Genomic DNA, 19,442 nt, shown 5'->3' with positions numbered 1-19,442 from the left:
AAAGTAAGCAGTAATTTTGGTTATTGTGTTAATATTCTTTTTAACGCTTCAATTTTTGTTTGTTTTCCTAGTCTCTTTCCAACTGCATAATTTTTCCCATTGCAATATCCTTATGAGATGTTTTGTAAAAGGACAGTTAGTTATTTTTATGATCACCAGCTATTTCCTATTCATCTGTTTATGAAATTGATCTGAAACATTCCTTATTTTTTACTTCTGGAAAAGTGCTTCCTTCATTGTTGTGTTCTGTTTTGTGTGTCAGTGGTTGTAGTTTTCATTGCCATGATAGGAAATTCTCATCCAAGTTAGTTAACTTATGATAATTTACTGTTACAGCTGTTTCCCCTTCATTTAATTTAAAGCCACAGTTCATCAGGGGCTTTCAATCCCCACCCAGTCGGTTTTATAAATTAAATGTTTTTTTTTCCTTTGTTGCGCTGTTTCCATTCCCTATTCTCATTCTTACGAGCACAATAAACAGGGTCATTTTCTCTCATGATTCCACTGCCCCAAAAAAGTGAACATTGTTCACTGATCAAATGAAAAAATAATGTTTAACAAAAATAGAACTGGCACTTAATATTAGCTGTGAAGAGTTCAAAAATAAATTGTCATTGTTATTTTCTGCTTTTGAGTTAGATTTTGTTGGCCAAAGGTAACATTACAGTTGTTTATTGATTTATGCATTAAAAGGGTTATGCATAATTACAGTTGTGATAATCTATTTGCAAATCTCCTTCTAACTTGAGGAAAGTTAATTTCTAACTTCAAAGATGACAACATATTTTTCTGAAACAGTGAATTCTTCATGATTTTTTATCTGCTTCCTGTTGCAAACTCTTTTACTCATGTAATGATTTAATTATATTTTTAGATCTTAAAGTTAATTCAGTATTTCAACGAAATTTTTTGAACTACTTTAAAATTGGCATTTCAAAACCAAAACTAAGTCAAAAGAACACTCAAAGGATCATCATTTCATTTGTGTGGTCTCGTTATAGGAAGAATGTGAAAGCATAAGAAGGGATCAAGAGTGAGAGTGGTTCTTCAGATGGGTAGGACACTTCTCCATGGGTAAATTAGACAGACAGCAATTGTGTTCTTTGGAGAAGAGAAGGCCAAGGGGAGGTTTAGAGAGAAGTGCAGGAAAGGATGAGAGTTGTGGATGAGGCTGACTCTCCTTTGGTAGAGGGTCAAGGAAAAGAGGCCACAGGTATAACAAAAAGATAAGTGAAAAAGACATGGATGGAATCTAATACAGTGCTGGCAGATGTGATGGTGTTAGAGCTGTAGAAGGGTATTCAGCAAGTATGTGGGAGAGGAAATATTCCAAGGAATATTCTGGGGAAAGGACCATTGGATGGAACTGGAGAATTTTTCTGGTTGATGAAAGGCTAAGTGACTCCTGTGCTGAGAATATTTTATGATTCCAGTAACTGGAGCCAAGGACCAGCAGACATTGAACACTGCATTGTACTGATGAGGAGTTCAACAGTTTTCATTTTCTTCCTCCCACAGAAGGTGTCTGTGAAATATGGCTGACTAGTGAAGACACAGGTGCTTACGGGAGAGACATTGGGACAGATCTTCCAACATTGCTTTGGAAACTGGTAGAAGTCATTCCTGAGGGAGCAATGTTGAGGCTTGGAATGACCAACCCTCCTTACATTTTAGAGCATCTTGAGGTAAGAAGTGATGAATGTGGATCCATAAATTGCTCCATGACTTGGCTTAAAATAAATAAGATGCACTGCTTTGATTAGATTAGACTCAGACATGTTGAATCAGAAGTTGCAGGTGAGTGATATTGTATTTCAATAGCAGAGAAGACTGTCTTATACACTAAGAAAGCAGACTGTAGAAAGCATCAACAGGTTGGTATAGCCTGGAACCAGCAGTCAGACAGATGGAATAGTTCTTTTAATCCCTTCTAGCATGTCAACAGTTTGAATAAACGCTTACAGAGTTAGCTGTTCCTTCATTTGGAAAGTAATCCCCTTTTATTTCAAGTTCAAATTAATTTGTCATCCGGTTGTATTACTACAACCTGATGAAACAGCATTGAAGGAAGAGCAGATTACAGAGGAGAGGGTGTGTGGGGGAGCAGGTTACAGAGGAGAGGGGGTGTGGGGGAGCAGGTTACAGAGGAGAGGGGTGTGGGGGAGCAGGTTACGGAGGAGAGGGGGTGTGGGGAAGCAGGTTACAGAGGAGAGGGGGTGTGGGGGAGCAGGTTACAGAGGAGAGGGGTGTGGGGGAGCAGGTTACAGAGGAGAGGGGGTGTGGGGAAGCAGGTTACAGAGAAGAGGGGGTGTGGGGGAGCAGGTTACAGAGGAGAGGGGGTGTGGGGGAGCAGGTTACAGAGGAGAGGGGGTGTGGGGGAGCAGGTTACAGAGGAGAGGTGTGTGGGGAAGCAGGTTACAGAGGAGAGGGGGTGTGGGGGAGCAGGTTACAGAGGAGAGGGGGTGTGGGGGAGCAGGTTACAGAGGAGAGGGGGTGTGGGGAAGCAGGTTACAGAGGAGAGGGGGTGTGGGGGAGCAGGTTATAGAGGAGAGGGGGTGTAGGGGAGCAGGTTACAGAGGAGAGGGATGGTCAGAGAGCAAGTTACAGAGGAGAGGGAGAGTAGGGAACAGAGGGGAGCATGATTTATCAGGATATTACCTAGTTTGGGGAGCTGATGTATCAGGATATTGCCTAGATTCGGGAGCTGATTTATCAGGATATTGCGTAGATTGGGGAGCTGATTTATCAGGCAAGTTTTCTTTCTTCTCTAGAATGAAGAAGGGTGGGAGATGACTGAAGAGGTCTATAAAATTATGAGAGGCATAGCTAGGGTGGACAGCCAGCACATTTTTCCCAGGGCAAGAGTAGCATACATCAGAGAATCTTTACTACTCTCCCCTTTCTTGATCTGACTGTTTCCATCTCGGGAGACAAGCTCATATTTTACAGTCTACCAAGTCCCACAGCTATCTCGACAACACTTCTTCACACCCAGTCCCCTGCAAAGGTTTCTATTCTCTTCTCGCAATTTCTCCATCGCCGCCATATCTGTTCCCAAGATGAACTCTTCCAGTCCAGATCATCTGAAATGTCTGCCTTTTTCCACAAACATGTCTTCTCCTCCACCATCATCAACTCAACACTTGGCTGCCTCACCTCCATTTCTCGCTCATCTGCCCTGGCAGCCTCTGCCTCAGATGTAACAAAAGCAAAATTCCCCTTATCCTTACCTACACCCCACTAGTTTCCTCATCCAACACATTATTCTCTGTAATTTCCAGCTCCTCCACCACTAAACATATCTTCCCCTCTTCTCCCCATTCTGTCTTCCTAAGTGACTGCTCCCTCCGTGACTCCTTCGTGCTCTCGTACCTCCCCACTAATCACCCCTCCCGACAACTTCTCTTGTAGCGGCAGGAGGTGCCACACGTGCCCACACCTCCTCCCTCACCACGGTTCAGGGCCCCAAACAGGCCTTTCAAGTGAAGCAACACTTCACTTCTGTATCTGTGGGAATTATCCACTGTATCTGGTTCTCACTTTATGGCCTTCACTATATTGGAGAGACTGGGCACAGACTCACTAAGCACCTTCACTCTGTTCGCATCAGTGACAGGGATCTCCGACTTTAATTCTATGCCCCACTCTTTTGCTCACTTGTCTGTCCATGACCTCATTTACAGTCTCACTAAGACCACCCATAAATTGGAGGAACAACACATGTTTTTCTGTCTGGCCACACTCCAACCGGATGGTATTAACATTGACTTCTCTGGTTTTTGCTAGCCTGCTCTCAATTCTCTCACCCTTCCCTTTCCCTTTGTCTTCTTTCCTCCAGCTCTCCACCCCGTTTGCTCACTCCATTCACAGGGCCATCTATCCTCCCCCTGCTTGTGGGTGTGCCCTCCCTCTATCCTCTTATTATCTCCTGCCTTTGGGACTATGCTCCTCCCTCTACCGTTTAGTTCGAGCACCTGCCAACATTTGTTCATTCCTTGATGAAAGGCTCAAACAAAACGTTGGTTATGCATCTTTTTTCTTTGCTACATAAAGTACACTGACCAGCTGAGTTTCTCCAGCATTGTGTTTTTACTTCAATCACGTTGTCTGCACACTTTCATGTTGTATAAACATCAGAAGATATCTGTACAAGGTGAGGGAGGAAAGTAGGAAAGTTTAGGGAAGACGTCAGGGATAGGTTTTCTACACATCAAGTAGTGGGTGTCTGGAATGTATTGTTAAGAGTGAAGATGGGGGCAGGTACAAATGGGATATTTAAAATACTCTTAGAGGGCAAGAAAAATAGGTTATGGGTGTTAAGTACTAAGTTTTAGTTTGTTGTGGAGTAAGTTTGTGTAGGTCGGCGTAACATCATGGGCCAAAAGCTCTGTAGTGTTCTATAAAATTTTGAGTGCATTTCACTCTTATAATTGTCTTATATCCATCGAATTTTACTCAGGTAATTCCCAGATTATTTATTGATCATTTTAAACCAACAATTTAATTCTCTTTTTAAATTAATTGTCAACTGCACCAACAATGATCTGTGATGAGCAAGTCTAAATTCTTCCAATGTGAGAAAATGGTTTGTACGATTTTCAGTTTAATTTGCTGACTGTTCATGTCATGTGATGTGAAAGTTACGTGCTGAATTAAATTGTGGCATTGTATCTGGAAACCTTATCAATTGAGGAAGGGAAGAAAGCTTCAATTTTTCTTCAAGACATTTTACCCTTTCAAAACTCGCTTGCTAATTTTGAGTACAAATTCAGCTCACATGATTCTTTTTCCAGTATCAGGCAGATGAAAATTCATGGTACCCATTTGTGTTTGTGTCCAGTTCTGGTTCAAATTGGACCAAGCTGGGAATTCAGTCAGGTATGATTCAGCCTTGTCACCATGATGCATTCTTACAGAAGAACTTGGACCCCAATGTCCAAGACATGCCCATGGCAGGCACTCATATGAGTCAGGTGATCCCCGAAAGGCATGTCAAATTCTTGTTCATATGTAAGAAGTGCTCAATGCTATTTATTATTTGAATGCTAAAATGCTACAGCACAGAAATGGGTCTTCTCATCTATCAGATCACAATTCAGTCCTCAGCCTCCTTGTCTCGCTCCACATATCAAGTAAAGACTGGGACTAGACACCATCCAGGTTGTAGTACTGTGCACCTGCACTGCAAGACTAATTGTGCTCTAGCCAAGCTGTTCCTGAACAGTTATAAAATGACATCCAGCTAATCATGTGGAAAATTTCTTTGATCTTCCCTGTTTGCACAAAGCAGAGCAAATGCTGACTGATTGATTGCTGTCCAGTCAGTCAGTGAGATGATAGAAGATGTCAATAGCAATTCCATGAAGGGGCCATTATTCATCGACAAACTGCTCACCGATGTGCAGTTTGCATTTCTGCAGGTCCACGCAGCCCAGAATTGCAGAAGTGACATGAGAGTGACTGTCTTGGACATTGAGGTAGCATTTAAATGACTGCAGCATCTGGGAACCAATACAATGGGTATCAAAGATTGAAAGCATACCATGCTTAAAAGAAGATATTTGAGGTCACTCTTCCCAGCCCCAGGTCACATCCACAGGAGTTCCCCCAATGTGTGGTAGCTGCCTGATTTCATAATTTACACTTGCTTTTCACTCGGACTTTGATCATTCCATTGAAGTAGTGGATCAATTTTGACCCACGCCACTTGATAGAGTTTGCTGTCAATGACCTGTATGTGTTGTGATGACTCTGGGAAACATGTCCAGGATGAGACTATTTTCCACTATCCATTTCCCATTCTGCACAAAATACATTCAAGATTCAAGATTCCTTTATTATCATGTAATAGTACAGAATATGTAATAATGCACAAAATTGCCTTCTGCCTGCTGTAAGGCAAAGGGTCGTCGTTAGTGTCGCCTGGTGCCAAGAGAGAGAAAGGGAAGCAAAAGAGAGTTCTTTCAAAGACCCTGAGTGTTTGTGGATTCATTTCCAGCACTCCTGCAGCCTCAGCAGCCACACAGACGCAACATGATCAGGGAGCTGAAGGCCCTTCAAGAGTACCTCTTGTACTCAGCACCCTCTCGAATACCGGCTCTGATACTTGGTTTCCATTAACCAATATCCGGCTGCCACACCCCATGCGGGAACCCTGATCACAAGCCACCCGCAGCCTCTGGAGTCCCTGAGCTGCTGAGCCCCTCACTAGTCCACTGCCACGGTCACCATACTGTAGGGGCATCTGCTTTGCTTCACCTTCTTAACGGGGGTGGGCGTTCTCCCCATTTCTGATGCCTTGTGCCAGTCCTCGGAATCTGCAGCCTCTCATGGTTCCTGCCGTGCACAGGTGCCACCATCTTAGGTACAGATCCCACAGTTGCAGGATTTTAAAATAAAACACCATCTAAAGCTTGCACGGAGCCACCGGCATTAGGACTGGGCAGTTGAACCCTTTGGAGCAGCGCTGTGTCTCCACTCATCCAGGTCTGCACCAGTGGCAGGGCTACTGTTGCCGCAGCTTCGGCAATGCCACCAAAATTTCTTTGAGGACAAAGTTGACACTAAGTTCTGAAGAGAGAATTTCTTCTGAAATCCTTGTTAAATAGGCCCATGAAGAAGGGAGAATTAAATGCATCATTAGAATTTTTTAGGAATAGAAGTTTATAATTGGTTATAAATTTATACAAGTAAATAATCAAAGGTACAATGTGTTTTTTTTGTTTATTTGATATATGCCATTTTTTATTACATTTGTCCAGATCTCAAATTAACACTTACCAGCTTTTAACTCTGCGACCGTAGCAGAATTGTTCTCTCATTAGTAAATTATACTTTAAGTTAGGAATGCTTCACATTTTTTCAACTTTTAAAGGGATGCTAAATAAATATTGAGATGGAAGGATATGGTTAGATTAATTGAAGATTAGTAGAGGTACGCTGAGTTGCTACATATATACCAGCATAGGCTTGTTGGGTTGAGTGACATATTGGTTGGAAAATACTGAGTTGATTTTTACCCTAACTCTGCATTCATACTTGTCCATGAAAGTCTCTTGCTCCTGGGTGATCAGGTAACCAGCAATCTCTGCTTTAAAGATAGTCAAAGACTCTGCTTGCACTGCCCTTTGAGCAACTCTTGTGAGGAAAAAAAATGTCTTCATCTCTAATCCCTTGTTTTCAAATGGTGAGTCATAGTTATGGATTCTTCTCGAAGAAGAAACATCTTCCCTAAATCCATGCTGTCAGGAGGCCTCAAAGTTCTGTGCGTTTCCATCACTCCTTCCCCGAGCAGATACAGGCCTAGCATTGCTGCTTAACTCATTCTCACAAGACAAACCACTCATTCCATTTTTTTTTTTGCACAAACAGAAAGAGGTAATTCTGCCTTGCCCACAGGAAAGAGTCTCAGGGTTGTATGTGATGTCATCTATATACTTTGACAGTAAATCTGAACTCTAATCTTGCTCTGAATAGCTTACACCATCCTTCCCTTAAATAAGGAAACAGTCACCATGCACAAGACTCCAGATGAGATGTCATCACTGCCTCATTTAACTGAAGCATAACTCACCTTTATATTCAACTGCCCTTGCAAAAAAGTTAATATTTTATTACCGTTCTGATTACTTTAGGCAAGCTGCTTGTGAAGCATACACTTGGGCAGCCTTACATGCTGGAAATAACTCAGCAGGTCAGGATTGTCTGGAGTTAATGTTTCAGGTCAATCAGAATCAGGAAATGTTGGAAAATGTGCATGTTTTAAGTTACTGAGAAGGGGACGAGATGGAGCAAACACCGAAAATCAGACATGGAAGCAGTGTCTATAAAAGTTTTTTAAAAAGTAACAAGGTAAAACCCACAACTACCTCGACTATACTTCCACACATCTGTTCCCTGCAAGAATTCTATCCCTTCTCTCAATTTCTCCATCTCTGCCACATCTTTCCCAAGATGAGGCCTTCTAGTCCAGAGCTTCTGAAATATCTGTCTTCTTCCACAAACATGGCTTCCCCTCCAACTCCATCAACTCAGCCCTCACCTGCATTTCCTCCATTTCCTGGTCATCTGCCCTGCCCCCTCTGTCCCCAGGATGTAACAAACACAGGATTTCCCCTTGTCCTCACCTACCACTCCACCAGCCTCCACATTCAACACATTATTGTTCGGAATTTCTGACATTTACAACAGGATCCCACCACCAAACACATCTTCCCCTCTTCGGCCCTCTCTGCCTTCTATAGGGATCACTCCCTCCGTGACTCCTTCATCCACTCATACCTCCCCACTAATCAACCCACCCCTCCCCCGACTCCTTCTCTTGTGGCCGCATGAGGTGCCACACTTGCTCCTACACCTCCTCTTTCACCACAGTCTTGGGCTCCAAACAGGCCTTTTAAGCAACACTTCACTTGTGTATCTGCAGGAGTGATTTACTGCATCCGGTGCTCCCTTTGTGACCTTGTCTACATCAGAGAGACTGGACGCAGATTGGGAGATCGCTTCACTGAGCATCTTCGCTTTGCCCACACTAGTGACAGAGACCTCTCAGTGGCCAACCATATCAGTTCTGCATCACACTCCCATACTCACATGTCTGTCCATGGACTCGTGTACTATTCCACCAAGACCACCCATAAATTGGAGGAACAACACATGATTTTCCATCTGGGCACTCTCCAGCCAGATGGAATTAACATTGTCTTTTCCAATTTCTGCTAACCTTGCTGTTCTTTCCCCCTCCCTTCCCTTCCTCCTGTCAACTCTCCACTCCCTTCCCCCTCTATTCACCTTGCCAATCTTCCTCCCTCCCTTCTCACCTCCTGTCTTTGTGACCACACCTCCCCCCTTACCCTTTTATTTGGAAGCCTGCCAACATTTGTCCATACCTGGTGAAGGGCTCAAGCATGAAACATCAGTTATATACTTTTATTGTTGCTGTGTAAAGGGGATTGTTTGATCTGCTGAGTTTCTCCAGCATTGTGTTTTTACTTTAATGGAAGCAGTCTCTGTGTGGTGTGATAGATTGTTGAAATTTAGCTTGGCCAATTATTGTGAGTGCGAGGCTTAATGCCAATGCAACCCTGGAAAGAAATTAGATTTTGCCAATAGCATGGGTCTAGGGTCTAGGCTATGGTGAATCCTCCTGGGATACGTTTTAAACCGTGTCTATGAATATTCCACAGATCGATAAGAAGAATTAAAGTTGGTGAAGCAAAAAAATACTTCAGAATGTCTCCAACATTGGTAGTTTGCCCAACTCTTCGGGGGGGGGGGGGGGGGGACATGCAAATTATGCTACAGTTAGAAGCAGAAATTAAATCTTCAGGAAATATCAACACTCAGGTGTTCCCATTGGTCACTCCTCCTCCTGCTGCACAAACAAAAGTTGGGTTCCATTGCATCTGCGTTTATAACAGTGACCATTATATAACACAATTGGATAGGAAGTGGAGAGAAGCAGATTAAGTTGAGCTTGCACTGTTTTAATGAGGGGTTGTCATTTTGTCTTGTTAAGGAAGTACAAATTAAATGCCTTTTATAGTTTCTGCTCTGTTGAATAGTAATTAAAAATGTCCAGTCAGATGACAGTTTTTTTCCTGGCTCTGATGATGTTTTTTTCATTATTGGACCTTAACTGTATGTGCCTGATTATAGTCTTATTTAATGTCAGGAAAGAATAATAACAAATAAGATGAGCAGAAGTCTGATACTAACAGCTTACAGAGTCAATTTTGGTTGTAAACTATACTTTTTTTGAAAAGTTGAAAATAATTGCTATGTGTCAACCCACTTGGATTTGTAATGTACCATTAATTGTGTTGCAAACTTCAATAAAGCTTTACTAAGATCTGGAGAAGAAATGATCAGCCACAGAACGTTTTCTAGACATATGATATTATCTCCAAACATCCTGCAAAAGGAAAACCTTGGCCATGATTTCCACTTCATTGCCAGAACTGTGATACCTGTAATCTCTTTTGTCGAAAATGTCAAAAGGTCAAATTGGGATATAGTACAGCTGGGCACATCTATCACTGCAAAGTACCAGGATTCAGTAAACACACACAAGAACAGGTCTGTCACTGTCTACAGCACTGATTGGTTCAGGTCTACTAATGTGTAACACAGTTCTCCAAATATAACGGACAACATTCCACCAGCGTTTATTATTGTTTTCTGTTGCCTTCCATATAACATCTTGAGATGTTAGGCAGCTTCTCAAAATATTTAGTCAGGTTCATCAGGCATGAGCTAACATTTACCAATCCAATGATAAAAAAGTGACTGTTTAAAGTCCAAATCGGCCAAACTTTGTTCTTTTAAAACTTTATCAATGGCAATGAACTCAACTTTGTAATACCAAATGGATTTTACCTGCCCATAGCATGTAAGTGGCTCTTAAATGGATTGGAAATACCGTCTGCTTTTGCATAACTAGGCTCGAGAGGGAATGGCTTTTCCCCCTGCACTTAATTGGCTTCCAATTATTTTTCCTTAATAGTATGCAAGTATGAACTCTGAAAGCAGAATGCCCAGACAGATCAGTCGTGAAAATATGATTGACAAACCTCCAATCTTATTGTAATTATCTATGAATTAAAAGTTAACCCCAGAAGCCTTATCACAATATTGAATTTAGGAGGAAAGAAGTCTTATTTAATTGATAGTGAGAAATCACCCAAAGGAATAACGAAGACCTTGTTTGCAGGAATGCATTGAGCTGTGTTAGGTCTGCTTTGTTCATGAATGAGTGAGACAAACACCAGACTGAGTCGAAATCAGGGTTCTTTGTTCTTTATTACCGGATTGTAACACTTGCAACTAACCATGTTAGTCGGAGAATGCATTCTGCCGTTATCAGCAAAATGGTGATTTTTTATACCCTTGGATACGTGCTTAGAACATCATCATATCATTACTTGTCCAATGACTAAAACTGTTGCTATCCTTTCCCTGCTAGCTTCCTGCCTCTCAATCCATCAATGTCTCTCTTATCTTGTAAGTACAAGGATGCATTCACATCTTGTTACAGCCCTGTACAGGGTAACTCCTTACACATTCCCATCTCATGATGTTTTACCTTACAGCTGTGAGGATGGATACCACCAGTTATCAGTCAAATCACCTTTATTTATCGTTCATACCATGCTCGCATGATAAAGACTAGATAGTGTTTCTCCAGGAAAATGGAGCATATTTACATAAATATAGGTTAGAATAGAAGTTCAACACATAGGTAAACGATAATATGATGAAACTTCCTGTAACAGGTCCAGCGTGACCTGCTGAGTTTGTCCATGACACTTGTGTGTTCCTCTCGACCCCAGCAGGTCATGCAGCATCCATAAGAAAACTATGGCAAAGTTTCCTGACTAAGGGATCAGGCCTGAAACATTGATTGCCCTTTATTTCCTATGGATGCTGTGTGGCCTGCTGAGTTTCTCCAATGCATTTGTATATTACACTCGTGAAGAAAGAGGTGTTTTCTGAGTTTTTTGGACTTAGCTTTTTAGACTGTATTTTCCTGTGGTCAAACAAATACCATGAGAGTTGTAAATAACTTGGAGAAATTCATTCCAGTATCTTATGCACTGAAACATGAGATGCTTGGATAATGCTTCCTTAACAAGCTTGTTGAGATACATGAATTGATTTGAAAATATTTTTATACATACTGTTATGAGATTCCAAGGAAAATTATGTCAAATGTTAACCTTGACATTGCAAATTCTATTTTTCTCTGATGTTGTTGATGTAATGAACATCTTTGGAAGCTGTGAACAATGTTGTGCAAGGATAAAAGTTATACTTACCATTGATATGAGTGAGAAATCCCATATTATTGGAGGTAATCAGGACTCTCTGCACCCTCCTTTCCAGTTGGATCCTTGACTTCCTCATCAGAAGATCACAGTCATTATGAATTGGAAACAACGTCTCCTCGTCTTTGACAATTAACACAGTTGCACTTTAATGATGTGGGCTTAGCCCACTGCTCTACTCACTCTACACGCATGATTGTGTGGCTAGGCACAATTCAAATGCTATCCACAAATTTGCTGATGACACTACGGTTGTCCCCAAAATCACGGATGGCAATAGGGAAATGCACAGGAGGGAGATAGATCAGCAAGTTCAGTGGTGTCACACCAACAAACTTGCACTCAATGGAAGTAAAACCAAAGAATTGATTGTGGACTTCAGGAGGAAATTAGAACACAAACCAGTCCCCATTGCGAGGTCAGCAGTGGAGAGGACAAGAACTTCAAATTCCTGCGTGTCAATGTCTCTCAGGATCTGTCTTGGAGCCTCCACGTTGATCCAATTACAAAGAATGCTCGCCAGTGGCTGTACTTTGTGAGGAGTTTGAGAAGATTCGGTATGTCACCAAAGGCTCTCAGAAATGACTACATGTCGACCGTGGGCAGTCTTTTGTCTGGTTGCATCACTGTCTGGTGCCAATCCATAGGACAGGAAAAAACTGCAGAGGGTTGTTAACTCGGCCTGCCACATTATAGAAAATAATCTTCACTCCATTGAGGACATCTACAAAAGGTGGTGTCTATCATTAAGGGACCCCTCCCCCCTCCTCCCAGGCCATGCCCTCTTCAGAAAAAAAGCTACAGGAGCCTGAAGACAAGCACCCAATGGCACAAGGACAGCTTCTTCTCCTCTGCCATCATATTCTTGAATGAACAATTAACCACAGACAATACTTCTCTTTGTCTTTTTCTATTTTATTTATTTGGAAATGGGCATAATAGGAATGTTTGCACTGTGAGGCTGCCACAAAACAATGAACTTTATGGCTGGTTCATGACAATAAATTCTAATTCTGATTCTCTTGCTAATGTACACAAACTGGACCCACCTCTAGTTGGAATTGTGCAGATGTAAAATTATTTTATTTTTATGGCAAGTTGGTGAAAAAAAATTTGCTCTTTAACATTAATGCGGCAACAGTTATCCAATGCTAGATTCCAGAAAGTGTAATCAAATTTCAGTTGAGAAACTTTTACCATATTGTTTCAAATGTGAATCATTTGTGAGATTATGGAAGAATTAGAATTGATTTGGTATTGTTACAAACTAACAAATTCTGTTATCCACTAACAAAGGAACCACAATGAAAAATTCAACAATGGTAAATTCAAAATAATAGTTTTTATTAAACTATTAATAACCTAACTCCAATATATGCAAATTTAAAATGTATGTGTGTGTGGACAAATCCCAAACTATTATAATTTAGCCATAATTCTGAAAAGTCCATTTTAAATTTAAGCATCAAACATCTTTAAGACTTTCAAATTGCAGTTCAGAAGTAATTATGAGGCATTTTGAAACATCATGTCTTCTGATCTCTTTAAAACTCACAACTTTCTTTTGTAGAGCCATTTTCAAAGCAATGTTTCTTCATATGAGTGATTTCAAAAACTCCCTTATCTTGCCTAAGAGTTACGAAGTCTGATTTCCACGATAATTTCTTTCTTAATCAATAGTGACCTTTTCCCATAGACACACGAGCCAGTCAGAGTGGCTATTTTTAAAATTTCATTTTTAATGTTCCTCCTTTTATTAAGGAGAGCACAAGCAGCCTTCTTTCTTTTAAAGGAATTGATGGCTGCTTTTTCAATCCTGTTGATACCGGACAGCCTTCTCTTCCACTGACCTACTTTGTCTCAGATCTTCGAAAATATATTTCTTGCAAATCTCTTCTATCACATGGCATGACATCATAACAGCCTTTGAAGCTTTTTCTAAACCTTTAACATATTCATGCTAAAAAGCATAATTTAATCTTTGTCTTCCCAAACTTAAAATCAAAATTAAATTGTCTTTGAGGTTTCTCTCCTCCAAGAGCGTTGCTTCCGAGCTGTCTGTAATTAATCAGCAAAATGGCTTCTTAAGTAAACAGTCTATGGTTCCTTCTCAAGAACCATCATAAAATCTTTTTATCTCTCTACTTCAACTATAGTCACAGCAGGCCTCTGGCTCTGAGATGGTGTCAACTGTCATCTTCAAAGAACCTCTCTGTGTTTTTAAAATGCAAATTTGTGGCAATAAGGCAGTTGGGGAGCAAGCTTTCCCATGAGAATGATTTACTTATCATTGTATCGGTGCCACAAGACTTGCACCACCACAGTAAGGAACAGCTGCTCCCCCTCCACCATCAGACTCCTCAACGACAAACTCAATCAGGGACTCATTTAAGGACTCTTACTTTTGCACTTTTTTATTTTTTCTCTCTGTAATGCAGTCAGTTTGTTTACTTTTCTTTATTTGTTTACATATGTAAATTAAGTACAGCTTTTTTTGCACAAGCAATAAGTGGTAATTCTGTCTCACCTGCAGGAAAAAAGAATCTCAGGGTTGTATGTGATGTTATGTTTGTACTCTGACAATAAATCTGAAATTAATAAATCTGAAAATAATTATCTCAGTTCATTTAACAAAGGACTGACGATGAGGAAGCATATTTCTTGGTGGACCTCGGGCTGACTGCTGACAATCTTGCTCTTTGTCATTGAATTATACTTATGCAGGACTCTACATTATTAAAATGAAACAAAGGTAGCAAAATCAGCCTTAACATTGTGTGAAGATTTATTTTTATTGGCTACAGAACTTGTTACAGAACATAACATTGAGCTGTTGGCTCATTGTTGGTGAGAAACCCACACAGGCCAACGGTTACTGGTAACTTGAGGCTGCAGTCTGCTGGAGACGGGCTCATGAAAACCAGGTACAGGTCGTATATCCTTTATCCGATGTGTTTTTTACCAGGCGTTTTCGGTTTTAGGCTTTTGGAACAATGGAACTAAGCAGCACAGTAGCATCAGCCGAATATCTGTATCAGTGGTTAATCAACAACAACAAACAACGGCAGGCTTTTTGAGCTCCAACATATAACCATATAACCACTTACAGCACAGAACAGGCCAGTTTGGCCCTACTAGTCCATGCCGTAACAAATCCCCACTCTCCTAGTCCCGCTGACCAGTACCCGGTCCATACCCCTCCAGTCCTCTCCTATTCATGTAACTATCTAGTCTTAAATGTAACCAATGATCCCGCCTTGACCACGTCTGTCGGAAGCTCATTCCACATCCCCACCACCCTTTGCATAAAGAAATTTCCCCTCATGTTCCCCTTATAATTTTCCCCTTTCAATCTTAAACCATGCCCTCTAGTTTGAATCTCCCCCACTCTTAATTGAAAAAGCCTATCCACGTTTACTCTGTCTGTCCCTTTTAAAATCTTAAACACCTCTATCAAGTCCCCTCTCAATCTTCTACGCTCCAGAGAAAAAAGCCCCAGTCTGCACAACCTTTCCCTGTAACTCAAACCTTGAAATCCTGTCAACATTCTCGTGAACCTTCTCTGCACTCTCTCTATTTTGTTTATATCTTTTCTATAATTTGGTGACCAAAACTGTACACAGTACTCCAAATTTGACCTCACCAAATTGCCTTGTACAATTTCATCATAACCTCCCTACTCTTGAATTCAATACTCTGATTTATGAAGGCCAACATTCCAAATGCCTTCTTCATCACACCATCTACCTGAGTATCAGCCTTGAGGGTACTATTTACCACAACTCCTAAATCCCTTTGTTGCTCTGCACATCTCAATAGCCTACCATTTAATGCATATGACATCACAAGTGGAAAATTCACATGAAATAATGTTTAGTACTTATCAAAAAAAACGTGATATCTCCTTACAAAAGAAGACCACCTCCCCGACCACCTTTCCATCACCGCCGGTCCCCGCTCCTGCCTAGAAGCCTGAGGTCGCAGGTCCTGCCTGGGAGCCTGAGGCAACTTCTTCGATACGGATGGCTGCACCCGATGCTGAAGACTTGGACCCAGCTCCGCTTGGCATCTTCCCGACCAGATGCTAAGATTTTGGGTTTTTTTTAAAAGGCTGATATTGTAATTAAACTGGCACCAACAGAGTGTCAGACCCCACATGGGCAAGTCAGGTGTTGAATTTTTTTCCACTTGTGGTGACATGTCGGTGCTTTAAAAAAATCTGTTTTTTGGATCTTCGGATACAGACACTCGACCTGTATCAGAACTGGGATTTGAGGGGGTGCTGAGGGAAAGAAGGGCTTCTAAAGGCCCAAGGTGCTGAAGGCTTCCTTGTCATGTTGGAAGTTTAGATCTGGGCTCGGGTTGCAGATGGTTTGAACTGAACTGGATTATTGCGCAGCTGCAGGATCGCTGGAGATAAATCCACAGACACCCAGTGTCTCTGAGGGGACTCTCATTTGCTTCTCTTTCTTTGATTGTATGGTGCAATGCCAATGGCAAACCTTTGTCTATCTTACGGCAGACTAAAGGCAATTTTGTTTGGTATAACATTTCTGTTTTTATCACTTAACACTAAATAGTATCTGATCTGATTATTTCTCTCCATGGATGTCAGAACATGGATATGTTTCAGAGATGGTGTTAAACTGTGAAATATCTAAAAGTGAGGAATCAGATTTTTAATTTTAATGAATGAGAAGTAGTATCTGGAATCCAAACAACCAGCCGCCTCAAGTAAATGGCAAAAAAAATCAGAAAATAAATAGGTAAAAAATACAAAAGTTTAAAAATGGCACCCCCCAGTGGTTAATTCACCAATCCATCCAACATGTAATATCAAGTAACCGGAAAATTCACTTATCTGGCACCTACCAATGCCCATAGGTGCTGGAGACCAGGAGTTTTACTGAGCAATGCAAGTCTTACTTGCTGCAGTTGTGTAAAAAAACAAACACCAACAACAATTTAAGTATAAATAACATTTAAGATGCTATAAAGAAAAAAATTAATTAAAAAAGGAAGCAAAAATAAAATAAAAAATAAATATTCACATTTGGCCAGAGGTGGAAGCATTTTTAATAATTCCGAACAGTCATCTGGATGTTTTATACTTTGGGTAGTGTGGGAGGTTCAAGAGCCTGATAGCTGTTGGAAGGAACTATTCTTGAACCTCGAGTTGATGCCCTTCAGGCTACTGAATCATCTGTCTGAAGGTAGTAGCAAGAACAGAGCATGTCCAGGCTGATGAGAGTCTTTTATAATATTGGCTGCCTTCTTGCAAAAAAAAATGGAGAATACATTTTGAAAGAAAACAAATTAAAACTGTCTGATATAATTTCGAGTGGAAACCAAAGATTCAGTGATCTTTTTTAATGATGAGCCTTGTATTTCATCACCCACCCCGCAAAAAAAAATGGTGGAAGTTCAAATCAAAATGGGCAGTGCTGACCATCGACACAATTTTAGTGCTCTCAAATTCTCAGCTTCATCATAGCACCTTAGCTTCATCTACCTGTTCTTATTCTGCACTCTTATGCACTTCCTGCCAAAAATGGCAAGAATATTAAGGGTGAATGGTTTGTGGAATCTTCTGTGATCTACAGTCTACACCCTGAAAAAAATGAGTAATTCTTTGCACTAATTTAAAAAGACTGGTATGTTCAGGGTAAAGTCACTCAATTAGTCACATCCAAATGGAGTTCACACTTACTTACAAACTAAATGGACTATTATTGTTCTTTTTCTTTGGCTTGGCTTCGCGGACGAAGATTTGTGGAGGGGTATGTCCGCGTCTGCTGCAGGCTCGTTGGTGACTGACAAGTCCGATGCGGGACAGGCAGGCGCGGTTGCAAGGGAAAATTGGTGGGTTGGGGGTTGGGTGTTGGGTTTTTCCTCCTTTGTCTTTTGTCAGTGAGGTGGGCTCTGTGGTCTTCTTCGAAGGAGGTTGCTGCCCGCCGGACTGTGAGGCGCCAAGGTGCACGGTTGGAGGCGAGATCCGCCCACTGGCGGTGGTCAATGGGGCAAGCACCGAGAGATTTCTTTAAGCAGTCCTTGTACCTCTTCTTTGGTGCACTTCTGTCTCGGTGGCCAGTGGAGAGCTCGCCATATAACACGATCTTGGGAAGGCGATGGTCCTCCATTCTGGAGACATGACCCACCTAGCGCAGTTATTATTACTCTGTAATAAAATGACTGAATTCAGTTGTGGTGAAAAAAAGTGCTTGATTGTGCTCTGGTCAGGACAGGCAACAACATGCCCTTCCCCCCACCCCCCCCCCCATTGGAAATTTTCATGTATGGAATTTTTCAAATAACCACCAAAACATCTGAGATGCAGTTAAACCAACCATTCACATGGAATTTATGTGAACAAAAAAAAAAACCAGTCTATTTCTTGGCATTTGCACAAATGATGTAGCTTTGCATTGTGGAAAACGTTCATACAGATGGTTTTTCCAGGAAATAACCGGTTTCCTCCCTCCCCCTCCCCACCCTTTTTACATGGATTTCCCTGTACAGTAGAATTGTATGCTTAATTGAATGCCCTCTTAACTGATAAATCGTACTTTATTAAAATGATCTTAAATGGGAAGAAATCATGAAGAATTGAAATTTAATGTGGTGTTAGAAGTACACTTAAAATATTTAATTTGAATTGGTGTACATAAGGAATGGACTAAGACTCCATTTATCAAATGTCTGTTTATTATAATTGATTATCGTATTTTAATCATGTTTGTGACCATGAGAAAACCTGAAAGAGAAAAAAATTCTTCTAAACAATATAAATTACGTGCGAAATACATCGCGTCTGTAGACGTTATGATTGTAGTCAAAGCAGAGAAATGCTGGAGGAACTCAGCCGGTCTTGCAGCGTCCACATGCATTACTGCTGTCTCAGGCCTGAGCCCTTCCTCAAGGTACCAGCTGAGTTCCTCCAGCATTTCTGTGTTTTGAATATAAATTGCTTAAAGACATCAAACTGAATTCTGCTTGCTGGGTGGGGGAGTGCTTACTGTCTTAAAATCATTGCGAAATTAATTTATAAAATCAATTGAACTACCCACCTTGTATAAAAAGGAGCAGTGCACAGGACTGGTAATATATTTCCATTGGTTAAACTTTGAAGGTCAGACGTTCTGAATGACCTCACATCTCCAAGGAGTCTGAACCACAATCTGATTCCAGTGTGTTACGGTTCTATAATTTGTTTGAGGTACCAATAATGATATTAATTCATCAGGACAATAATCTTGGGCATTCATGTTTCAATCTGAGGCTTTGTCTAAATCCCAGTATTCTTTCTTGTCCTACTCTGTCTCATTGCTTCCTAATTCAGAAAAATTATTTAAATACATTGCAAAATCTAGATATATTTGTAGTGTACAAATGGCAAGTTAGTTTCATTAAAGCGGGCTCTCATTAGTTCTTTTTTGTCTGACAAAGCTGGCGTTTTTGCACTTAGCTATAGTTTTAACATCCACCATATTGATACATTTTGGTAGTCAACAACTGTTCAATTAAATATTCGATAAAAATCGTGCACAATATTAATTTTATTGTCCTTACATTATATTACATGATTTTTTAAAAATTTAGACATGCAGCACAGTAACA

At 40.9% G+C, this 19,442-nt stretch overlaps 1 protein-coding gene across 7 annotated transcripts in view; it reads left to right on the top strand.

Annotated features, from left to right (window-relative positions):
* The window catches only part of cdkal1 (CDK5 regulatory subunit associated protein 1-like 1), a 713,853-nt gene that overhangs the window by 367,140 nt on the left and 327,271 nt on the right, over positions 1-19,442 (top strand). For all 7 annotated transcript variants that reach the window (XM_069907872.1, XM_069907906.1, XM_069907889.1 and 4 more), the window contains one exon: positions 1,519-1,685. In XM_069907872.1, coding sequence (XP_069763973.1) covers positions 1,519-1,685 — 167 coding nt within the window. The remainder of the gene's footprint in view (positions 1-1,518; positions 1,686-19,442) is intronic.

The sequence above is a fragment of the Narcine bancroftii genome, chromosome 1 (assembly GCF_036971445.1).
Source record: "Narcine bancroftii isolate sNarBan1 chromosome 1, sNarBan1.hap1, whole genome shotgun sequence".
Lineage (NCBI taxonomy): Eukaryota > Metazoa > Chordata > Chondrichthyes > Torpediniformes > Narcinidae > Narcine > Narcine bancroftii.
The sequence above is the reverse complement of the archived record's forward strand: the minus strand, read 5'-3'. Positions and strand labels throughout refer to the sequence as shown.